The sequence below is a fragment of the Stegostoma tigrinum genome, chromosome 35, assembly GCF_030684315.1.
Source record: "Stegostoma tigrinum isolate sSteTig4 chromosome 35, sSteTig4.hap1, whole genome shotgun sequence".
NCBI lineage: Eukaryota > Metazoa > Chordata > Chondrichthyes > Orectolobiformes > Stegostomatidae > Stegostoma > Stegostoma tigrinum.
This window is the reverse complement of record NC_081388.1, coordinates 6,325,731-6,343,454: the sequence shown is the minus strand read 5'-3', so window position 1 is coordinate 6,343,454 and position 17,724 is coordinate 6,325,731. Positions and strand designations below refer to the sequence as shown.

The window sequence follows — 17,724 nt, the reverse complement described above, 5'->3', positions numbered from 1 at the left end:
AATATTTCTCCTACTTAGGGTCAATATTTGGGGTTACTGCCTAACAAGTTCAGGGTCAATACTTGCAGTGAATGTTTCTGCTATTTAGGGTCACTGTGTGGGGTAAATATGCCACCTGTTTGGGGTGAACACTGGTCCTGTGTTGGGAAAGGAGAGGTTGGCTGGGACAGGGTACAATCCGCGCTCTCTCTCTTTCAGTTCCCCTCCCACCTCCTCAGCCCGGGCTGTCCCATGTGGGGAGCTCCGCCCGCTCCAGCTCCGGGCGGGTCGGATCGCAGGGAGCGGTGCTTCCGCCTTTATGTAGCGGAGGCGGAGAGCCGGGGACACGGAGAGGAGGTAGCCTGCGTGTCCCCGGGGGGGGTGGGAATGTCGGAGGCCGAGTGCAAGCAGTGGATCCTGGAGACCATTGACTCTCTGCGGAGCCGCAAGGCACGGCCGGACCTGGAGCGGATCTGTAAGATGGTGCAGCGGAGACACGGGCTGGCTCCGAGCCGCACCCGGCGCCAGCTGGACCGGCTGCTCCGCTCCCGCACCGTGCTCAGGGTCAGCTACAAGGGCTCACACTCTTACCGGATCGCCGCCCAATGGCAACCCGGCACCGGGCACAGACAGGGGCGTGATCAGCCCCAGGAGCAGCCCCGTACCGTGCTGACCCGAGCCCGGCTCCAACAACAACAACGACAACAGCAGCAGCAGCTCCGCCGGCCCGGGGGCAGGAGGACGATGCCCCCGGAGGCAGGCACCAGCTCCGAGCGCAAGGCAAGTTAGTGACAAACCAGGGAGTGTCAGACAGTGTCTGCTGGTTACTGGGGGAGGGAGGTCATCACTAGTTAGGGAGGTCACCACTAGTTACTGGGGGAAGGTGGTCGTCACTAGTTAGTGAGGGAGATCATCATTAGTTAGTGGGGGAGGGTGGTCATCACTAGTTAGTGAGGGAGATCATCGCTAGTTAGGGAGGGAAGGTGGTCATCTCTAATTAATGTGGGAGGGTGGTCATCACTAGTTAGTGGGGGGAGGTCATCACTAGTTACTGTGGGAGGGAGTTAATCACCAGTTACTGAGGGCCTGACAATGAGTTAATCACTGTTTACCGTGAGAGAGAGTTAATCACTAGTTACTGTGGACCTGACAACCGGTTCATCACACTAATCACTGGTTACGGTGGGATGGAGGTAATCACTAGTTACTGACAGCCTGACAACTGGGTAATTGCAGTAATCACTGGTTCCTGGGAGAGTGAGTTAATCACTAGTTACTGTAGGCCTGACAACTGGTTCATCACAGTAATTACTAGTTACTGGGGGAGGGAGTTAAATACTTACTGTCAGAGTGACGAATGGTCAGTTATGGAATAATGACTGGTTACTGTGAGCTTGAGATTGGTTAATCATGGAATAGTGATTTGTTACTGTGGTCATAAGTGAGAACTGGTGATAACTAGTTACTTGACAAATGTCAGAATGTGCTCACTAGATAATGTGTAAATTACAACTTGTACATTAACAATTAGTTGATCAGGAAGTAATGATTCATTATTTTGGGTGTGACAGCTAGTTAATCAAAGACTAACAACTGGTTACTTTGGAAGTCACAAAATACAGTCAGACTATGCTCACTAGTACTGTAATGTATGATGTTTATTGTTAAACTTTAGCAATTAAAGTGGGAATACTAGCTAGTTGATTTTAGAACATGCCCTAAAGTTAGTCAAGGAGTAACTGGATAGTATTTGCCATGCCCATTAGCTAAAGCAGCAATGTTAGCTGGTTAGTACCATACATTAGTTAGAACGAGAGTGACCAGTTAGTTAGTGTCACTCTCTGATTGATTAACGGGCATGGTCTGAAGCTAAATAGATAGCTGTCTGAAAGTAACGTTGATATGTTCCTATACCAACAGTAACTAGAGAGGGAACAGTCCAACATCAACAATCCAAACTAGATATTAAACAGTGTCAGACTCTATCTAGTTTGTGTTGGACTGTGCCCACTAGTTAACCTTTGAGCCTTTTAAGTAGGTGAATTTGGTAATTAATGTCAGACCTCGCTCACTAGTTAATGTAGGATTGAAGTCTGTCTAATATTGGAACATGCCAATAGCTTGTGGGAGAGCTCACCAGTTAATGCCCATGAGTTAGTTTCAGCCAGTTAGTGCTGAGCTGTGCCAGTTCTGCAGAACTGTATTCACCTGGGTAGTGTGAGAATGGCAGTTAGTTAAGTGACAGATTGTGTCTAATGATTCACATTGCAGTGCCAGTATATAGCATCAGAGCCCACCTACTTGTCTCATACTCACCAGCTAGTCAACAAGTGCCAAATAGTTAGTGTCAGTGCCATGCTCATCAATGTCCTGCCAGGTCTGCTAGTGAGCATCAGTTAGAGGTTAATCTTGGAGTCCTAGCTGGACTGCTTCAGAGCTTATTACTCGATAGTGTTGAAGGTCCAGCTGGTTGGTGTCAGACATGCCCATAGGTTAGTCCATGCCAGTTTGTTAACATCAGACTATGCCCACTGCTTACTCTGGGAATGCCAGCTGGTTCAGGTCACATCGAGCCCACTTCCCTTTTTACGGGAATGCTGCCTGGCACATGTTGGGCTGTTCCTAGTCGTTTAGTGTAGGACCCCGTGCTAGTTAGTTTGGGAGTATGACTACTTTGTTTTGAACTGAGCCCTGTTGTTAGTGAGTGTTTTCTAGTCATTTTTGGAGCATGACTTGTTAGTCAGACCATGCCAACAAGTTAGAGTCAGACCTTACTCATTAACTTGTTGACAGTCCCTCACTACTAATGTCAGACAGTGCCTACCAATTAGAGTGACTCTTACTTAGATTAGGTTAGATTAGGCTGTTAGTTAGTCAGGGATTGTTCCGGCCATAACCATGAGTTAGTTAGAACTGTAACCTGTAATGTTAGAGTCTGGCCTCCAGTCGCTGTTTGAGTGGAGCCTGCTACTGGTTTGTGTGTGACTGGGTATTGGAGCATGTTTCCTGGTGGCTGTTGATGCACATCCACCAGTTGGACTTGTTTTAACTATTGGTGAGACTGGAACGTAGGTTCATACATTACAGAGCAAGCCATTCAGCCCATCGAGTCTGCACTGACATAACTACCACAAAAAGTACGCTAATATCCATTTCCTGCACTTGTACTAACTACTGTTCAGTTTTTAGACTGTGTTTAACAAATTGTTGGTTAATTTCTGGCTGTAAGTGCCTAATGGTTAGAGCAGTACTGCACCTAATCAATGGTTATAATGTGGAGGTACCTGTGTTGGACTGGGGTGAGGGTGAAGTGAGAGGAAAGCACACACATGGAATTTAAGGGCAAAGAGATTGAAAGATCATACAAATGGTGTGTGTGGAGTCATAGAATCCCTACAGTGTGGAAACAGGCCCTTTGGCCCAACGAGTCCACACTGAACCTCAGAGTATCCCACTCAGACCCATTCCCCCTATAACCCACCAAATCTACACATCCCTGAACAATACGGGCAGTTTAGCATGGCCAATCCACCCCAGCCTACACATCTTTGGACTGTGAGAGGAAACCAGAGCACCCGGAGGAAACCCACGCAGACACAGGGAGAATGTGCAAACTCTGCACAGAGTTGCCCGAGGCAGGAATTGAACCTGAGTCCCTGGTGCTGTGAGGCAGCAGTGCTTGCCACCGTGCCCCCCCCCCCCCCCCCCCCCCCCCCCCGGCTGCCCAGAGTGTTGAATAATAAGTCTCTGCGGGTGATCAGAAGTGTCAGATGGTGTGAGTAAAGTGTCAACAGCTGAATAACAAGCAAAGGAATGGCCTATAATCTGATTAATTGAGGCAGAGAGATAATTATAAAATATTTAAAGTAAGGTGGTGCTGGAAACAAACCAGATGGCTAGAATAACGTAAATATTAGAGATAACACAGTGTGGAGCTGGAGGAACGCAGCAGGTCAGGCAGCATCAGAGGAGCAGGAAAGCTTACATTTCGGGTCGGGACAAGAGTTGTATACTGCGGGTCTAACTAAAGTAAAAAGTAATCCCAAAACTGTCCTAACAAATTAAGGTAGAGAGATCATAACAGTTTATCAAGGTGAAGGTATCAAAAGGTGATGGAAGGTTTTACAGATACAGAGCGGTATGGTGGGGTTACATGTAGCCTGACATGAACCCAAGATCATGGTTGAGGTTGTCCTTGTGGGTACGGAATTTGGCCGTCACGTTCTGCATTGTTATGTATCTCAAAGGCCACCTCAGAGGATGCTTATCCAAAGATCGGAGGCTGAGCTGAAGTGTTCCCCGACTGGGAGGGAACATTCCATCTGACGATTGTTGCATGCTGCCCATTCATCTGTTGTCATAGTGTCTTCGTGGTCTCACCAATATACTGTGCTTCAGGGCATCCTTGCCTGCAGTGTATGAGATAGACAACGTTGGCTATGTCATATAAGCATCTGAGATAACACAGTGTGAAGCTGGATGAACACAGCAGGCCAAGCAGCATCAGAGGAGCAGGAAAGTTTGACGTTTCGAGTCGAGACTCTTCTTCAGACCCAAAGTGTCAAACTTTCCTGCTCCTCTGATGCTGCTTGGGCATGCTGTGTTCGTCCAGCTTCAAACCGTGTTATCTCAGATTCTCCAGCATCGGCAGTTCCTGCTATCTCATATAAGTATCTGCTGTGTGTGTGGTGGGAGCAGTTCCCAGGTGTGATGGTAGTACCCATGTCGATGATCTGACACATCTTGCAGAAGTTGCTGTGTCAGAGTTGTGTGGTGTTGTGACCAATGGTGCCCTGAAGGCTGAGCGGTGAACGATGGTCTGTTTAAGGTTGTTTTGACGGTGTAGGGATGACCTTGGCAAGATGCTCGTCATCATTGATGACATGTTGAAGGCTGTGAAGAACGTGGCATAGTCTCTCCACTCGGAAGTACTGGATGACAAAGGGTACTCTATCGGTTGTATCCTGTGTCTGGCTTCTGAGGAGATTGTTGTGGTTTTTCACTGTGGCTTAGTGTTGGGCTGTATTGTCCTTTGGACTCTGTCTAGCATTTGGTGAGAAACAGGGCCAGTAATAAGGAAGTGACCATTGGTTGGACCCGAAGGTGTCTGATTAGTGCCAGTACATGCCCAAATAATGGTTACTATCATCCCAGCTCAATAGTTAGTCTCAGACTTTGTCCATAGTTAGTGCCAGTCTGTATCCAAGTAATGTTTAGTGTGGGACTGTATCTACTCTATGGGTAGTGGTAAGACTATAACTAGTGGGTGGTTTGGATATTGCCCATTAGTTAGTGTCAAATTGTATCTAATTAATGTTTGGCATCAGAATGTACCAATTAATTGGTGTCAGACTACATATAACTAAAGGTTATTGTTGTATGTCACCAGATTGTTAGCATTTCACTGTGTCTGTCAACTAGTTAATGTCGGACTCTACCAGTTTGTATTGGACCATACTTTGCTAATGGTTAACATTCGATGCTACCCAAACATTGGTTCCAACTGGATTGTGGCACCAGTTAGTATCATGCTGCATCCGTTTGGAGCTTGGTGTTGCACTGGTCAGTGGTAGAGGGTACCTTGCTAATGATTAACGTCAAAGTGTTACATGCATTAATATCTGACTACGTCTAATGATTTGTGCCAGTCCATACCATCTAGTTAATGCAGGACTGTGTCTAACAGATGGCCAGTGCTGAATTTGACTATGAAAAGACTGTAAGACTCTGAGTAGCAGACTGTATTTAAATAATGGGACTCAACTAATGATTAGCGTTGGACTTTCTAGTGGAAGAACAATCCAGTTTGTCATGTTTTATCTGCCACCCCCCCTAACTCCGCCCATTCCCGGTAGTAGGGTGTTCTGAATGGCATGTCCTTACTGCACTTAAATTAAAGGGAACTTATCTCTTAAATGACCTCAAATCTGCATGTCCTGCAGTGGCAATGCATTTTTTTAACCCTAGCAAGCTAATGGTTGATGTCGGACCATGTAGAATGGATTTGATGTTGCTTAGAACATATTAGGTATTGCAGTTGAACTAACTAGCTAGGTCTCAGTAGATAGTGTCTCGCTTTAGCTAACTAAAGATTAGTGCCAGACAATGTTCACTAGGATGGTCAGGCTGTACCTAAGTAAAGATTTGGCTTCAAGTAGATCACGAGTAACTGCCAGAGTCCATTGAAGGTTGTGACAAACAATTATTTATTAATATCTCAGGAACATTGGTACAAATCCTGTCCATGGTAGAACTTTAAGTTTTAATTAATAAATTGGGAATGTAAAAGACAATATGGATAATGGTGACCATTGGGTAGCGATTGTTGTAAAAACCCATCTGGTTCACTAATCTCATTTAGAGCAGGGCATTTCCCATTTTTACCTGGGTCTGGGGTACGTGACTCCAGACTCTTACCAATGTTCCCTCTGAAACGGCCGAGTAGCCATTCAATTTAAGGGTATTGGAGGAAGGGTGGCAGTGACACCACCCACATCTGATGAAATAATTTTTAGAAATTGCCCTTGTCCAATGAAAAGTATTCCATTCAGTCCCTCCTAGTAACTACTTTGCTCTCCCTGGCTGTTGAAGCTGTATTGACAGCGTGAAAACTGGCATTCTGCCTTTGAGTTGAGCCTACAGTGACTTCACCACAAAGACCCAAAGCACTGCAGATGTAAGAACTCAGAAACAAAAACAGAAATTGCTGGAAGAAATCAGCAGGTCTGGCAGCATCTGTGGAGAGAAATCAGAGTTAATTTGGTTTTGGATCCAGCAACCCTTTCTCATACCTTCCTTGGATCACTGGACCCAAAACATTAACTCTGATTTCTCTCCACAGATGCTGCCAGACCTGTTGAGCTTTTCCAGCAATCATCACAGACTCGTGTCCACTTCAGAATCACTTCACTTCTCTTTTTACCTTTCAATGTGTTTTATTCAAATGCTGTTCTGGTCCAACCTGTTTCCCTGAATGCTTCATAAACTTGTACTCACCCATATCTCTGTTGTTTGTGCCCTCACTCTGGGCAACTTCCATCCACTGGTTGTCCCTGTGCACAGAAACTGGCGTTGGCTACAGGCTATCAATATCTCGATTTTAAAATGTTGGTCCTCGTTATCGAATTCCTTCCTAGTCTGGTCTTTCCCTGCCTTTGCAACCTCAGCCACTCATAATCCCCTGAGACCCCCTGCACTCATCTAAACCAGGCCTCTTGAACATTCTGTATCTTCTGTATATTCTGTAGCTGCTGTATCTCTCGCTATCCATGCTTTGGAATTGCTGCCCTAAAATCTTTTTGCCCTGTTCCGACCTCCTTTATGACTGTCCTTAAAAAATGATCTGTTTCATCAAGCTTTTCATTTGTTCCAGTATCATTGCACATGGCTCGGTGTTGAATTTTGTTTGATATTGGTTCTGAGGCCTCTTGATGTGCTGTACTTCCAGTTATTGATCAGGTGAGAAGATAAACTAGTGTGTCCCCTTGGGTGGATGTTGAAATAACCAAGGACGCTATAGCTGAACAAAGAGACCTTGGGGTGCAGGCTCGTAGTTCCTTGAAAGTGAGGTCACAGGTAGAACAGGGTGCTGAAGAAGGCGTTTGGTATGCTTGCCTTTATTGGTCAGTGTATTGAGTATAGGAATGGGGAGGTCATGTTGCGGCCGTACAGGACATTGGTAAGGCCATTTTTGGAATACTGCATTCGATTCTGGTCTCCCTGATATAGAAAAAATGTTGTGAAACTTGAAAGTATTCAGAAAAAAATTACAAAGATGTCACCAAGGTTGGGGGTTTGTGTTATGGGGAGACGTGTGTTGACGTCATCCTCTAATTTTAAGATTACGTCCTCTTATTCTGGACGCCTCCATTAGAGGAAGCTGTTTCACCCTGTCTAACCTATCAAATCCTTCAAACATCCCTCAAACCTCAGTTTAAATCACTCCTTAATCAACAGTAAGTAGATAGCTGATGTGGCTTCAGTGAGAAGTCCACAGCATCAAAGAGTGAATTGGATGTCCTCACTGAGTACTTGTTGCTTTGTGTCTTTACAGAAGACCAGGAAATCGAAAGAAGCTGATTCGACAGATGGTGAAGAGAGTGATGAAGATGCTTCCATCGAGGACCAGGACCTTGGGGGCCAAGCCTTTGATGAGGAACCCAACACGGTGCAGTTCATCACTGACTCTGTGAGTGATGACCATGATTCTGAAGAGAATCCTGTCAGGTCATCTAAAGGTTGTCCCACTGACGAGCTCGCCGAGGAACTGTCTGCTGGCAAACTGGCTGAAACCTCTTCTGATGTGGAGCAGAGCTCTTTACGTTATCCCACCGTCGAGTGCAAGGATGTTGTTGATGCTGAGATGAAGCTCAATGTTGATGATCTCAAGACTATTCAGGAGCAACTCTCTTCAAATAACGCGAGGGATGTTGGCTGCTCTGAAGAGCCTGCCCCATTGCAGGAAGACTGCAGTGAAGAATACTCCCAGGAAATTTGCACTAGTCAAGGTAACTTGGCCTTAAAGTTGTTCAGACACCATATAATAACATTATCTCCGAATAAGAGGCAGACCACTCAAGATTTTGAAGTTTGTGGATGTTTAAGAAGGCATTTAGCGCACCCGCCTTCATTGCTCAGACCTTTTTGAGTATAAGAGTTGGAACTTTATGTTGAGGTTGTCCAGGACGTTGGTGAGGCCTCTTCTGGAGCACTGTGTCCAGTTCTGGTCACCTTGCTATAGGAAGGGTACTATGAAGCTGGAGAGGGTTCAGGAGAGATTTACCAGGATGTTGCCGGGAATGAAGGGTTTAAGTTGTAAGGAGAGGCGAGATGGGCTGGGACTCTTTTCACTGGAGAATAGGAGTTGAGGGGCTAATCTTATAAATCATGAGGGGTATAAATAAGGTGAATGGCAGGTGTCTTTCCCTAGGGTGGGGGCATCTCAAGACTGGAGGGCATATTTTTAAGGTGAGAGGGGAAAGATTTTAAAATAGATATGAGGAGCAATTTTTCATTTTATGGAATGGTTAGTGTGTGGCATGAACTTCAGAGGAAGTGGTGGATGTGGGTCCAGTTACAACGTTTAAAAGACATTTGGATAAGTGCATGGATAAGAAACATTTGGAGGGGTATGGGACAAATGCAGGCAGGTGGGACAAGTTTAGTTTGGGATTATGGCCGGCATGGACTGGTTGGATGGAAGGGTCTGTTTCTGTGACAGTACCTAAGAGGAACTTCTTTGCTCAGTGTGCTCCACTGGGACGTGGGAACTCAGTCACTGAGCACTTTCTAAGATTGAAATCAATAGATTTCTAAATATTCAAAATGTAAAGAGAGTGGAAGATTAGCCACGACCTCATTGAAAGGTGGAACAGGTTTGAAGGGCTGAATGGCCTACTCATGCTCCTAATTCTTAGCTCAACCCACTACAAAGTTTATGTTCCATTCACAACCAATGATTTTTTTTAAAATTTGAGTGTTTATACCCATATGGAAAGAGCAGAGTTACATTGGACAAGACCCAACCAAGTGTAGAGTGAAAGCATGCCCATTTCCATGCTGGATCACAATGGACTGAGGTTGCTCCTGAATCAGATATGGCCTTTGTTTTTAAATTTCAAACATACATTTTTCATAAAAGTAATCTATAAATACATACAAATGTCCTAAATCATGTCTGTACAGTTTTTGCAGAGGAAAGAAAGATTGGACGTTTAACATTTCTCACTCCTCTACAGTTGCAAAAAACAAAGGCGTTTCCAATGCACGCAGTTAACATAACGATTGTATCAGAGATGGTAGGAACTGCAGATGCTGGACAATCCGTGGTAACAAGGTGTAGAGCTGGATGAACACAGCAGGCCAAGCAGCATCTTGGGAGCAGGAAAGCTGACGTTTCAGGCCTAGAACCTTCATCAGAAATGGGGGAGGGGAAAGGAGTTATGAAATAAAAAGGGAGAGGGGGGGGGGAGGCGGATTGAAGATGGAAAGAGGAGAAAATAAGTGGAGAGGAGACAGACAAGTCAAAGAGGCGGGATGGAGCCAGTAAACGTGAGTGTAGGTGGGGAGGTAGGGAGGAATTAGGTCAGTCCAGGGAGGATGGACAGGATGGGGTTGGTAGGTTGGTGGAGGGTGCGGCTTGTGGTGAGAGGATGGGATGGGGGGAGGAAGGACAGGTTAGGGAGGCAGGGATGAGCTGGGCTGGTTTTGGAATGCATTGGGAGGAGGGGAAATTTTGAAGCTTGTGAAATCCACATTGATACCATTGGGCTGCAGGGTTCCCAAGCGGAATATGAGGTGCTGTTCCATCCCCACCTCTTGGACTTGTCTGTCTCCACTTATCTTCTCCTCTACCCATCGTCGATCCGCCTCTCCCTCTGTCCCTACTTACTGCAGAATCCCCTTTCCCTCCCCCATTTCTGATGAAGGGTCTAGGCTCGAAACGCCAGCCTTCCTGCTCCTCTGATGCTGCTTGGCCTGCTGTGTTCATCCAGCTCTACACCTTGTTAACATAACGATGTTCATTTTGAGGCACCAAGAAGATATGACAACGGAATGGACCCCCATTATGCTTTGGGCAGAAAGACCTTTGCACAGTGGTCTTTCCCCACTGCACCTTGGCAGCAGCTTTAATGCATCCCTCAGCACATAGTCCTGGACCTTGGAATGTGCCAGTCTGCAACACTCGGTCAAGGTCAACTCCTTACAGTAGAAGATCACAATTTTCAGTCAGACCAAAGAGCATCTTTCACTGGGTTGATGGTGGTAGGATGAGGGTGGCATTGTGCGTGGTATCCATCTTTCACCTCCCAATGAAGTGGAAGATGACAGAGTGGCTGCCGAAGCACATGTTCAGGGTATGGGCCAGATTTGCAGCAGCACCAACAGTAACACCCTCCTAATGATCAGGTTTTTACCCACATTGGAGAGGGAGCAGTGCTCCCTTAAGCCCAGTTTCTGCCTCACTTTGAACATACACATTTCTCCTGGTTTTTGTGCACACCTTGGCCCCTCTGATCCAAGTACCCAGCACCTTCAGATAATCTGACTTGACGGTGAACAGGGTAAAGGATTGGTTGCCCCACTTCCCAAAGAACATAGCCTCGCTTTTGGCTCCCAAGCGCAGTTCAGACTGGTCATCAATGCTCATGCGACTGTGCACTGACAGCAGATCTGAGCAGAAAATGGCGACAGCATGTACAGGGAGGCTTTGACCTGCAGGCCTCAACGGCCTAGAAAAGCCACCCCTCTCGAGCTCACATCCTTCCTGATGTATGGAGCCTTTTGCTGAGGCCATCACTTAAACAAGGCAGGACAGAATGGGCAGCCTTGCCTGACTCAGGATCCAAGTGGAAATCTTTCTTATTTCTACCTGTTAATTGAGACTGCATTAACAATGTTGGTGCAGAGCAGTCTCATCCATTTTCTGATTTTTTTGTTATATTGCAAAAATATACTTTATAAATAAACTTTACAAACGCAGTTACTAAAGCAGACCTTAGACAGTGGTCTTTTCCATTACACCTCAGTGGTAACTGCCCTGAGCTTTACTGCATCCCTCAGCACGTAGTCCTGGACCCTAATTTCTGAAACTGTGGCGGGACGTTGTCTCAGTGGTTAGCACCGCTGCCTCTCAACACCACGGACCTGGATTTGATTCCACCTTCAGGCGACTGTCTGTGTGGAGTTTGCACATTCTCGCTGTGTCTGTGTGGGTGCTCCAGTTTCTTCCCAAAGTCCAAAGATGTGCAGGCTGGTTGGGTTGGCCATGCTAAATTGCCCGTAATGCCCAGGGTTGAGCAGGCTAGGTGGGTTAGCCTTGGGAGATGCACAGATGGGGTAGGGGTGGTGTTAACTCGATGGGGCAAATGGTCTGCTTCCACCCTGTAGGAATTCTGTGCATCTATGATTAGATCTTCTGTTCTCCCCTGAGCTCCTCCTTGGTGCCTGTGCAGCATTGGAGCTGTCTGCTGAAATCGAGTGGTACGAGGACCCCTATCAGCTATTATAATAGAGGTTACAACAGTTAAAGCCATGATGGCAGACAAAGTGAGTTTATACTGTCAAGCTTCAAAAACCAGACAAATAAATTTTTTTTAAATAAGGGAACAAAGATTTAAATCCTGTTGTTAAATAGGGTCTTCAGCTTACAACCTCCTAAAACTCCTGTTTCATGTAAAGGTCTTAAAGTGAGTGGATTGACAGCAGATTTTTTCAGGCCAGTAATTCTCACCGATTCCAGACCTGCCTGCATCAATCTGGGAAACAGTTGAAGTCAAGATTAATTATCCTGGAGTGAGAGGTAATTTTTCAGGACGGTCTTTTGAGTTTAAAGCTCAGTATTGAGGTTTTATAGTCTTATTTAAGTGGCATAGCAAGCTGAAGGAACTCTGTGTGACCTGCTCCTGTTTCTTACGGCAATACTCCCCATTATCCTGGCTGACATTTATCCCTCAAACAATAGTAAAGCCGACTTCTCATCGTAACTTGATGTTTGTGAGGTCTAGATGTCTGCAAATTGACTGCTGTTCGTCCCATATTAACGTATTTCAAACAAGTACTGACTGACTGTGCAAACAGTTTGTGGCATCCTGAGATCATAGGGGCAGCACAGTGGTTCAGTGGTTAGCGCTGCTGTCTCTCAGTGCCAGGAACCTGGGTTCGATTCCACTGCTGGGAGATTGTGTGGAGGTTACACATTCTCTTCATGGGTTTCTTCTAGTTTCTTCCCACAGTCCAAAGATGTGCAGGTTAGGTGGATTGACCTTGCTAAATTGCCTAGTGTGTTCAGGGATGCTAAGTGAATTAGCCATGGGAAATGTAGGGTGATGTTGATAAGGTAGGGGTTTAGGTCTGGGTGGGTGGCCTTTGAGGGTTGGTGTTGACTTGATGAGCTGAATGGTCTGCTTCCACCTTATAGGGATTCTATGATAAAGGACATTTTTTAAATGCAAGTTAGGGATAAATATTGGATAGGACACTGGGTCATCTCCTTTGCCCTGTAGTTAAAATTAGATTTGTATGTTCACTTAAATCAAAGATTTGTCTATCTGTTCAACGCTTCATCTGAAAGGTGGCTTCCCCTCAGTACCATCCTGTGAAAGTGCAGTGATCCCTCAGATATGCCATATCCCATGGTTTAGCAATTTCTTTTTTAAATTGCTGCACTATAGAAGCCACAAATTGCCCGTGATAATGAGCAACCTTTTCAGAGGATAGTTGGAAGCCTCTCACGTTGCTGTGGGTCTGGAGACTCACAGACCAGACCAGGTAAGGGTGGTGGATGGGTTTTACACTCTAGACCTGTGCTGTCAGAGTAGTCATTCCAAATCCAGACTCCAGGCTAGATGTTCTGTCTGTTGTGTGATGCCCACCTTGGAGACATAATGGCAATAAAAGGAACTATTCAGCACACTAAGCCCATGCTAGTTTTCTCTAAAGCATTCTGCTGAGTTCCCTATCCCTACTGTACCCTCACAGTCCTGAAACTGTGTTTCCCTCAATTCATCCACTGTCTCTGCTTACACCGCACTCATACGCAACAGGTTCTCAGCTGTGATAATGGGAACTGCAGATGCTGGAGAATCCAAGATAATAAAATGTGAGGCTGGATGAACACAGCAGGCCCAGCAGCATCTCAGGAGCACAAAAGCTGACCTTTCGGGCCTAGACCCTTCATCAGAGAAGTGGATGGGGTGAGGGTTCTGGAATAAATAGGGAGAGAGAGGGAGGCAGACCGAAGATGGAGAGAAAAGAAGATAGGTGGAGAGGAGAGTATAGGTAGGGAGGGGATAGGTCAGTCCAGGGAAGATGGACAGGTCAAGGAGGTGGGATGAGGTTAGTAGGTGGGAAATGGAGGTACGGCTTGAGGTGGGAGGAGGGGATAGATGAGAGGAAGAACAGGTTAGGGAGGCAGAGATGAGCTGGGCTGGTTTTGGGATGCAGTGGGTGGAGGGGAAGAGCTGGGCTGGTTGTGTGGTGCAGTGGGGGGAGGGGACGAACTGGGCTGGTTTTGGGATGCGGTGGGGGAAGGGGAGATTTTGAAGCTGGTGAAGTCCACATTGATACCATTGGGCTACAGGGTTCCCAAGCGGAATATGAGTTGCTGTTCCTGCAACCTTCGGGTGGCTTCATTGCGGCACTCCTGCAGTGCCACAATGATGCCACCCGAAGGTTGCAGGAACAGCACCTCATATTCCGCTTGGGAACCCTGCAGCCCAATGGTATCAAAGTGGATTTCACAAGCTTCAAAATCTCCCCTCCCCCTACTACGTCCCAAAACCAGTCCAGCTCGTCCCCCACTCCCTAACCTGTTCTTCCTCCCACCTATCCCCTCCTCCCACCTCAAGCCAGACATAGTCGGAATGGCAGATGCTGGAAAATCTGAGATAACAAGGTGTAGACCTGGATGAACACAGCAGGCCGAGCTGTAAAGCTGACGGGTCTAGACCCATCTTCACTCGATTTTCTCCTTTTTGCCACCACAGCTTCTTCAAACTAACCTTGAAGCCAAATTCCCACACCTCTGGTAAATCCTCTCCACACCTTCCAGGGTCTCTTGTTCCCTTCCAAAAGTAGGATGATCAGAATTGGATGCAATGCACCAGCTGGGGCCTAACCAGACCTTTTTAGACTGGTCCAGGTAAACTACTTCCTTACCTAATTAAATGGAGTGACATGACTGGAAATTGGGGGTGTGTTCCCCTCCCTTCAGTGGGACTGTCAGCTGCAGTTTCTTGTGCAACAATCTGATTTCATATCTCGGGTCAACTCAATGAAACATGATATCACACTGTGATGGTTCGGATGAATTGGGAGTTAACTTTCTTGGAGTATTTATTCGGAGGATGGGACAGCAGAATAGTGATGTTGCTGGCCTAGAGGTTAAAATCCAGGGGACATGGGTTCAAGTCCAACCACAGCACATAAAGGAATTTACATTTGATTTGTAATTCTGGAATTGAAAATTAGTCTCAATACTGGCGACCATGACAACCACCAGCAATTTATTGCAAAAAACTGATCTAGTTTGCTCATATCTCCTTGGGGAAGGAAATCTGCCCTCCTTTATGTGGTCTAGCCTACGTGTGACTGCAGACCCACAGTGATGTGATGGGACTATTAGATATGGAGCGGAATTAGGCCATTCGGCTGCTCCACCATTCAATCATGGCTGATGTGTTTCTCAACACCAATCTCCCGTGTTCTCCCTGTACTCTTTGATCCCTTTACCAAGCAAGAACGCATTTATCTCTTTCTTAAAGACACTCAGTGACTTGACCTCAAGTGCCCTCTGTGGTAATGAGTTCCACACATTCACCACCCCAGGGCTGAAGAAATTCCCACTTAACTCCGTTCTAAAGGGTTGGCCCTTCACTCTAACTGTAACCCTTGGGTCCTAGCCTCTCCTACCAGTGGAAGCATGTACATGTCTACTCAATGAAGTCCCCTTGGCATCCTATAAATCTCAATGAGGTGTTTCTCATCCTTCTAAAGTCCAAGTATAGACCCAGAGTCCTCAACCGCTCCTCGTATGACAAGCCCTTCTTCCTTAGGATCATTCTCATAAACCTCCTCTGGACTCCCCCCAATGCCAGCACCTTCTTCCTTAGGTACACGCCTCAAAACTGTCCACAATATTCCAAACTCAATTAGACCAGAGCCTTACATCTCTGCCCTTGTATTCTAGCCCTCTTGAAATGAATGCTAACAATGCATTTTCCTTCCTAACTGCCAACTAAACCTGTGTGTTACCCTGAAGAGAATCCTGAATTAAGACTCCTAAGGCCAGCAAGCTGCTCTGCTTAGGGATCGGCAACAGATGCTGGCCTTTCCAGTGAGGCCCAGATCCCAAGGAACCAGAATGGAAAAGCAAGTAAGAAGCTATTCCGTGGGAAATAAGAGCCTTAACGGGTGAGAAACAGAAGTTCTGGGGATGTAGAGACACATCACTACAAATAGCAACACAGACTCAAAAGACCTTAACTGCAAATAAAGCGCAGTGCTGCTGGAGAAGTAGAATTCCAAAAATGAAGAACTTAAACTTGTTTGACCACATTTGGGAGTTGTGATCACTGCTCTGATCACTCTATTACACAAAGTATACAGAGCACTGCAGATGGTGAAAACAAGATAGCAGGCCTGAGAGATCCTAACCATTTAGGAAGGATTGAACTGGAGGGGTGTTTCTCCTTTGGGAAAAGTGGAAACCAAGGGGCTACCTAGTAGAGATTTTTAGATTTCTAAATTTGCAAAGATGTTTGATAAGGTTAATGCGGAGAAGATGCTTCTACTTCTGGAGAGGTCCAAGCTAGGGACAATAAACACAAGATAGTCACTAATAAATCCGTTTGGGAATTCAGATAGTGATGACCATGGGTAATATGTTAACACAAGGAGTGTGCAAGGTGAATAGTATAGATGTCTGTAGGGGCAAACAGGTAAGCCACCTAGATGTGAAAAGTGTAGCAGATACAGGGGTTGACTGTCCCTGGATGGTGTGGTTAGCACTGTTGCCTCATAGCACCAGGAACCTGGCTTCGATTCCAGCCTCGGGTGACTCTGCAAACTCCAAACGGACATTCTCTGTGTCTGTGTGGATTTCCTCCGGGTGCTCCGGTTTCCTTCCTAGAAGATGTGCCGGTTGGGTGGATTGTCCTTGCTAAATTGCCCTGTAGTGCCCACGGATGTACAGGCTAAGTCGTTTAGCCCTGGACAATGCAGGGCTACGGGGATGGGATGGGGTCGGGGGTGGGGGGCCCGTGGGTCTGGGTGCGATGCTCTTTGACGGGTCGGTGCAGACTTGATGGGCCGAATAGACTCTTCCCACACTGTCAGGATTCTAAGTAAGTTCCCCTCCCAGCCCCACACCTTCCTGACCTGGAACTATATTGCTGATGTCAGTGTGCTGTGCGGACAGGCTCAGGGCTGTTGAGAATGGAATTCCAGGATTTTGACCCGATGACACTGAAAAAAACTCAGTTCAACACCACCCTCTCGACGGAAAAATAGGGATGGGTGATAAGTGATGCCTGCAACCCTTAATAATGTAAGGGGAGGTGAGGCAGTTTACGGTGGGAGAAGGCTCATGGGTATAAGCACCAGCGGTTAGGCTCAATAACCTGTATCTATTCTGGAAGTACAGGCCAATTGTGTTTTCTGGAACTCGCCTAGATTTTTGAATGAACAAACGCTCTGCAGTTTGAGCCCTATATGATCCACCTCCTTCCCCCAGGGCCTGAGGGGCCTGCATTGAATCAATCTGTGTATTCTTCACTGACCCTCCTGTGCCTGGAAATGTGCTGCCATTCTTCATTATTCCGTTGTGCTGTAAACCCCAGTTAAGAGGCGACTTAATTATGACATACAAGATGCTCAGAGGATTACATAGGCTGGACAGTGAGAGTCTTTTTCATTGATTGGAGATGGCTAGCACAAGGGGACATGGCTTTAGACTGAAGGGTGATAGATACTGGATAGATGTCAGAGGTGGGTTCTTTACTCAGAGTAGTAAGGGCGTGGAATGCCCTGCCTGCAACAGTAGACTCACCAAGTTTAAGGGCATTTAAATGGTCATTGGATAAACATATGGATGATAATGGAACAGTGTGGGTTACTTGGGCTTCAGATTGGTTTCACAGGTCGGCGTGACAACGAGGGCCAAAGGTCCTGTACTGTGCTGTAATGTTCTATGTTCTGTGTAAGATGCAGGACATGGACTCTAACTGGGGTTTACAGCACAACTGA

The 17,724-nt window shown here is 46.3% G+C and overlaps 1 protein-coding gene across 2 annotated transcripts in view; it reads left to right on the top strand.

Moving 5' to 3' along the window:
* Positions 1 to 255: 255 nt before the first annotated feature.
* Positions 256 to 17,724, top strand: part of LOC125447483 (lethal(3)malignant brain tumor-like protein 3) — a 56,846-nt gene continuing 39,377 nt past the window's right edge. For both annotated transcript variants that reach the window (XM_048521881.2, XM_048521880.2), the window contains exons 1-2: positions 256 to 759; positions 8,033 to 8,486. In XM_048521881.2, the coding sequence (XP_048377838.1) occupies positions 367 to 759; positions 8,033 to 8,486 (847 nt within the window). In that variant the 5' untranslated portion in view covers positions 256 to 366. The remainder of the gene's footprint in view (positions 760 to 8,032; positions 8,487 to 17,724) is intronic.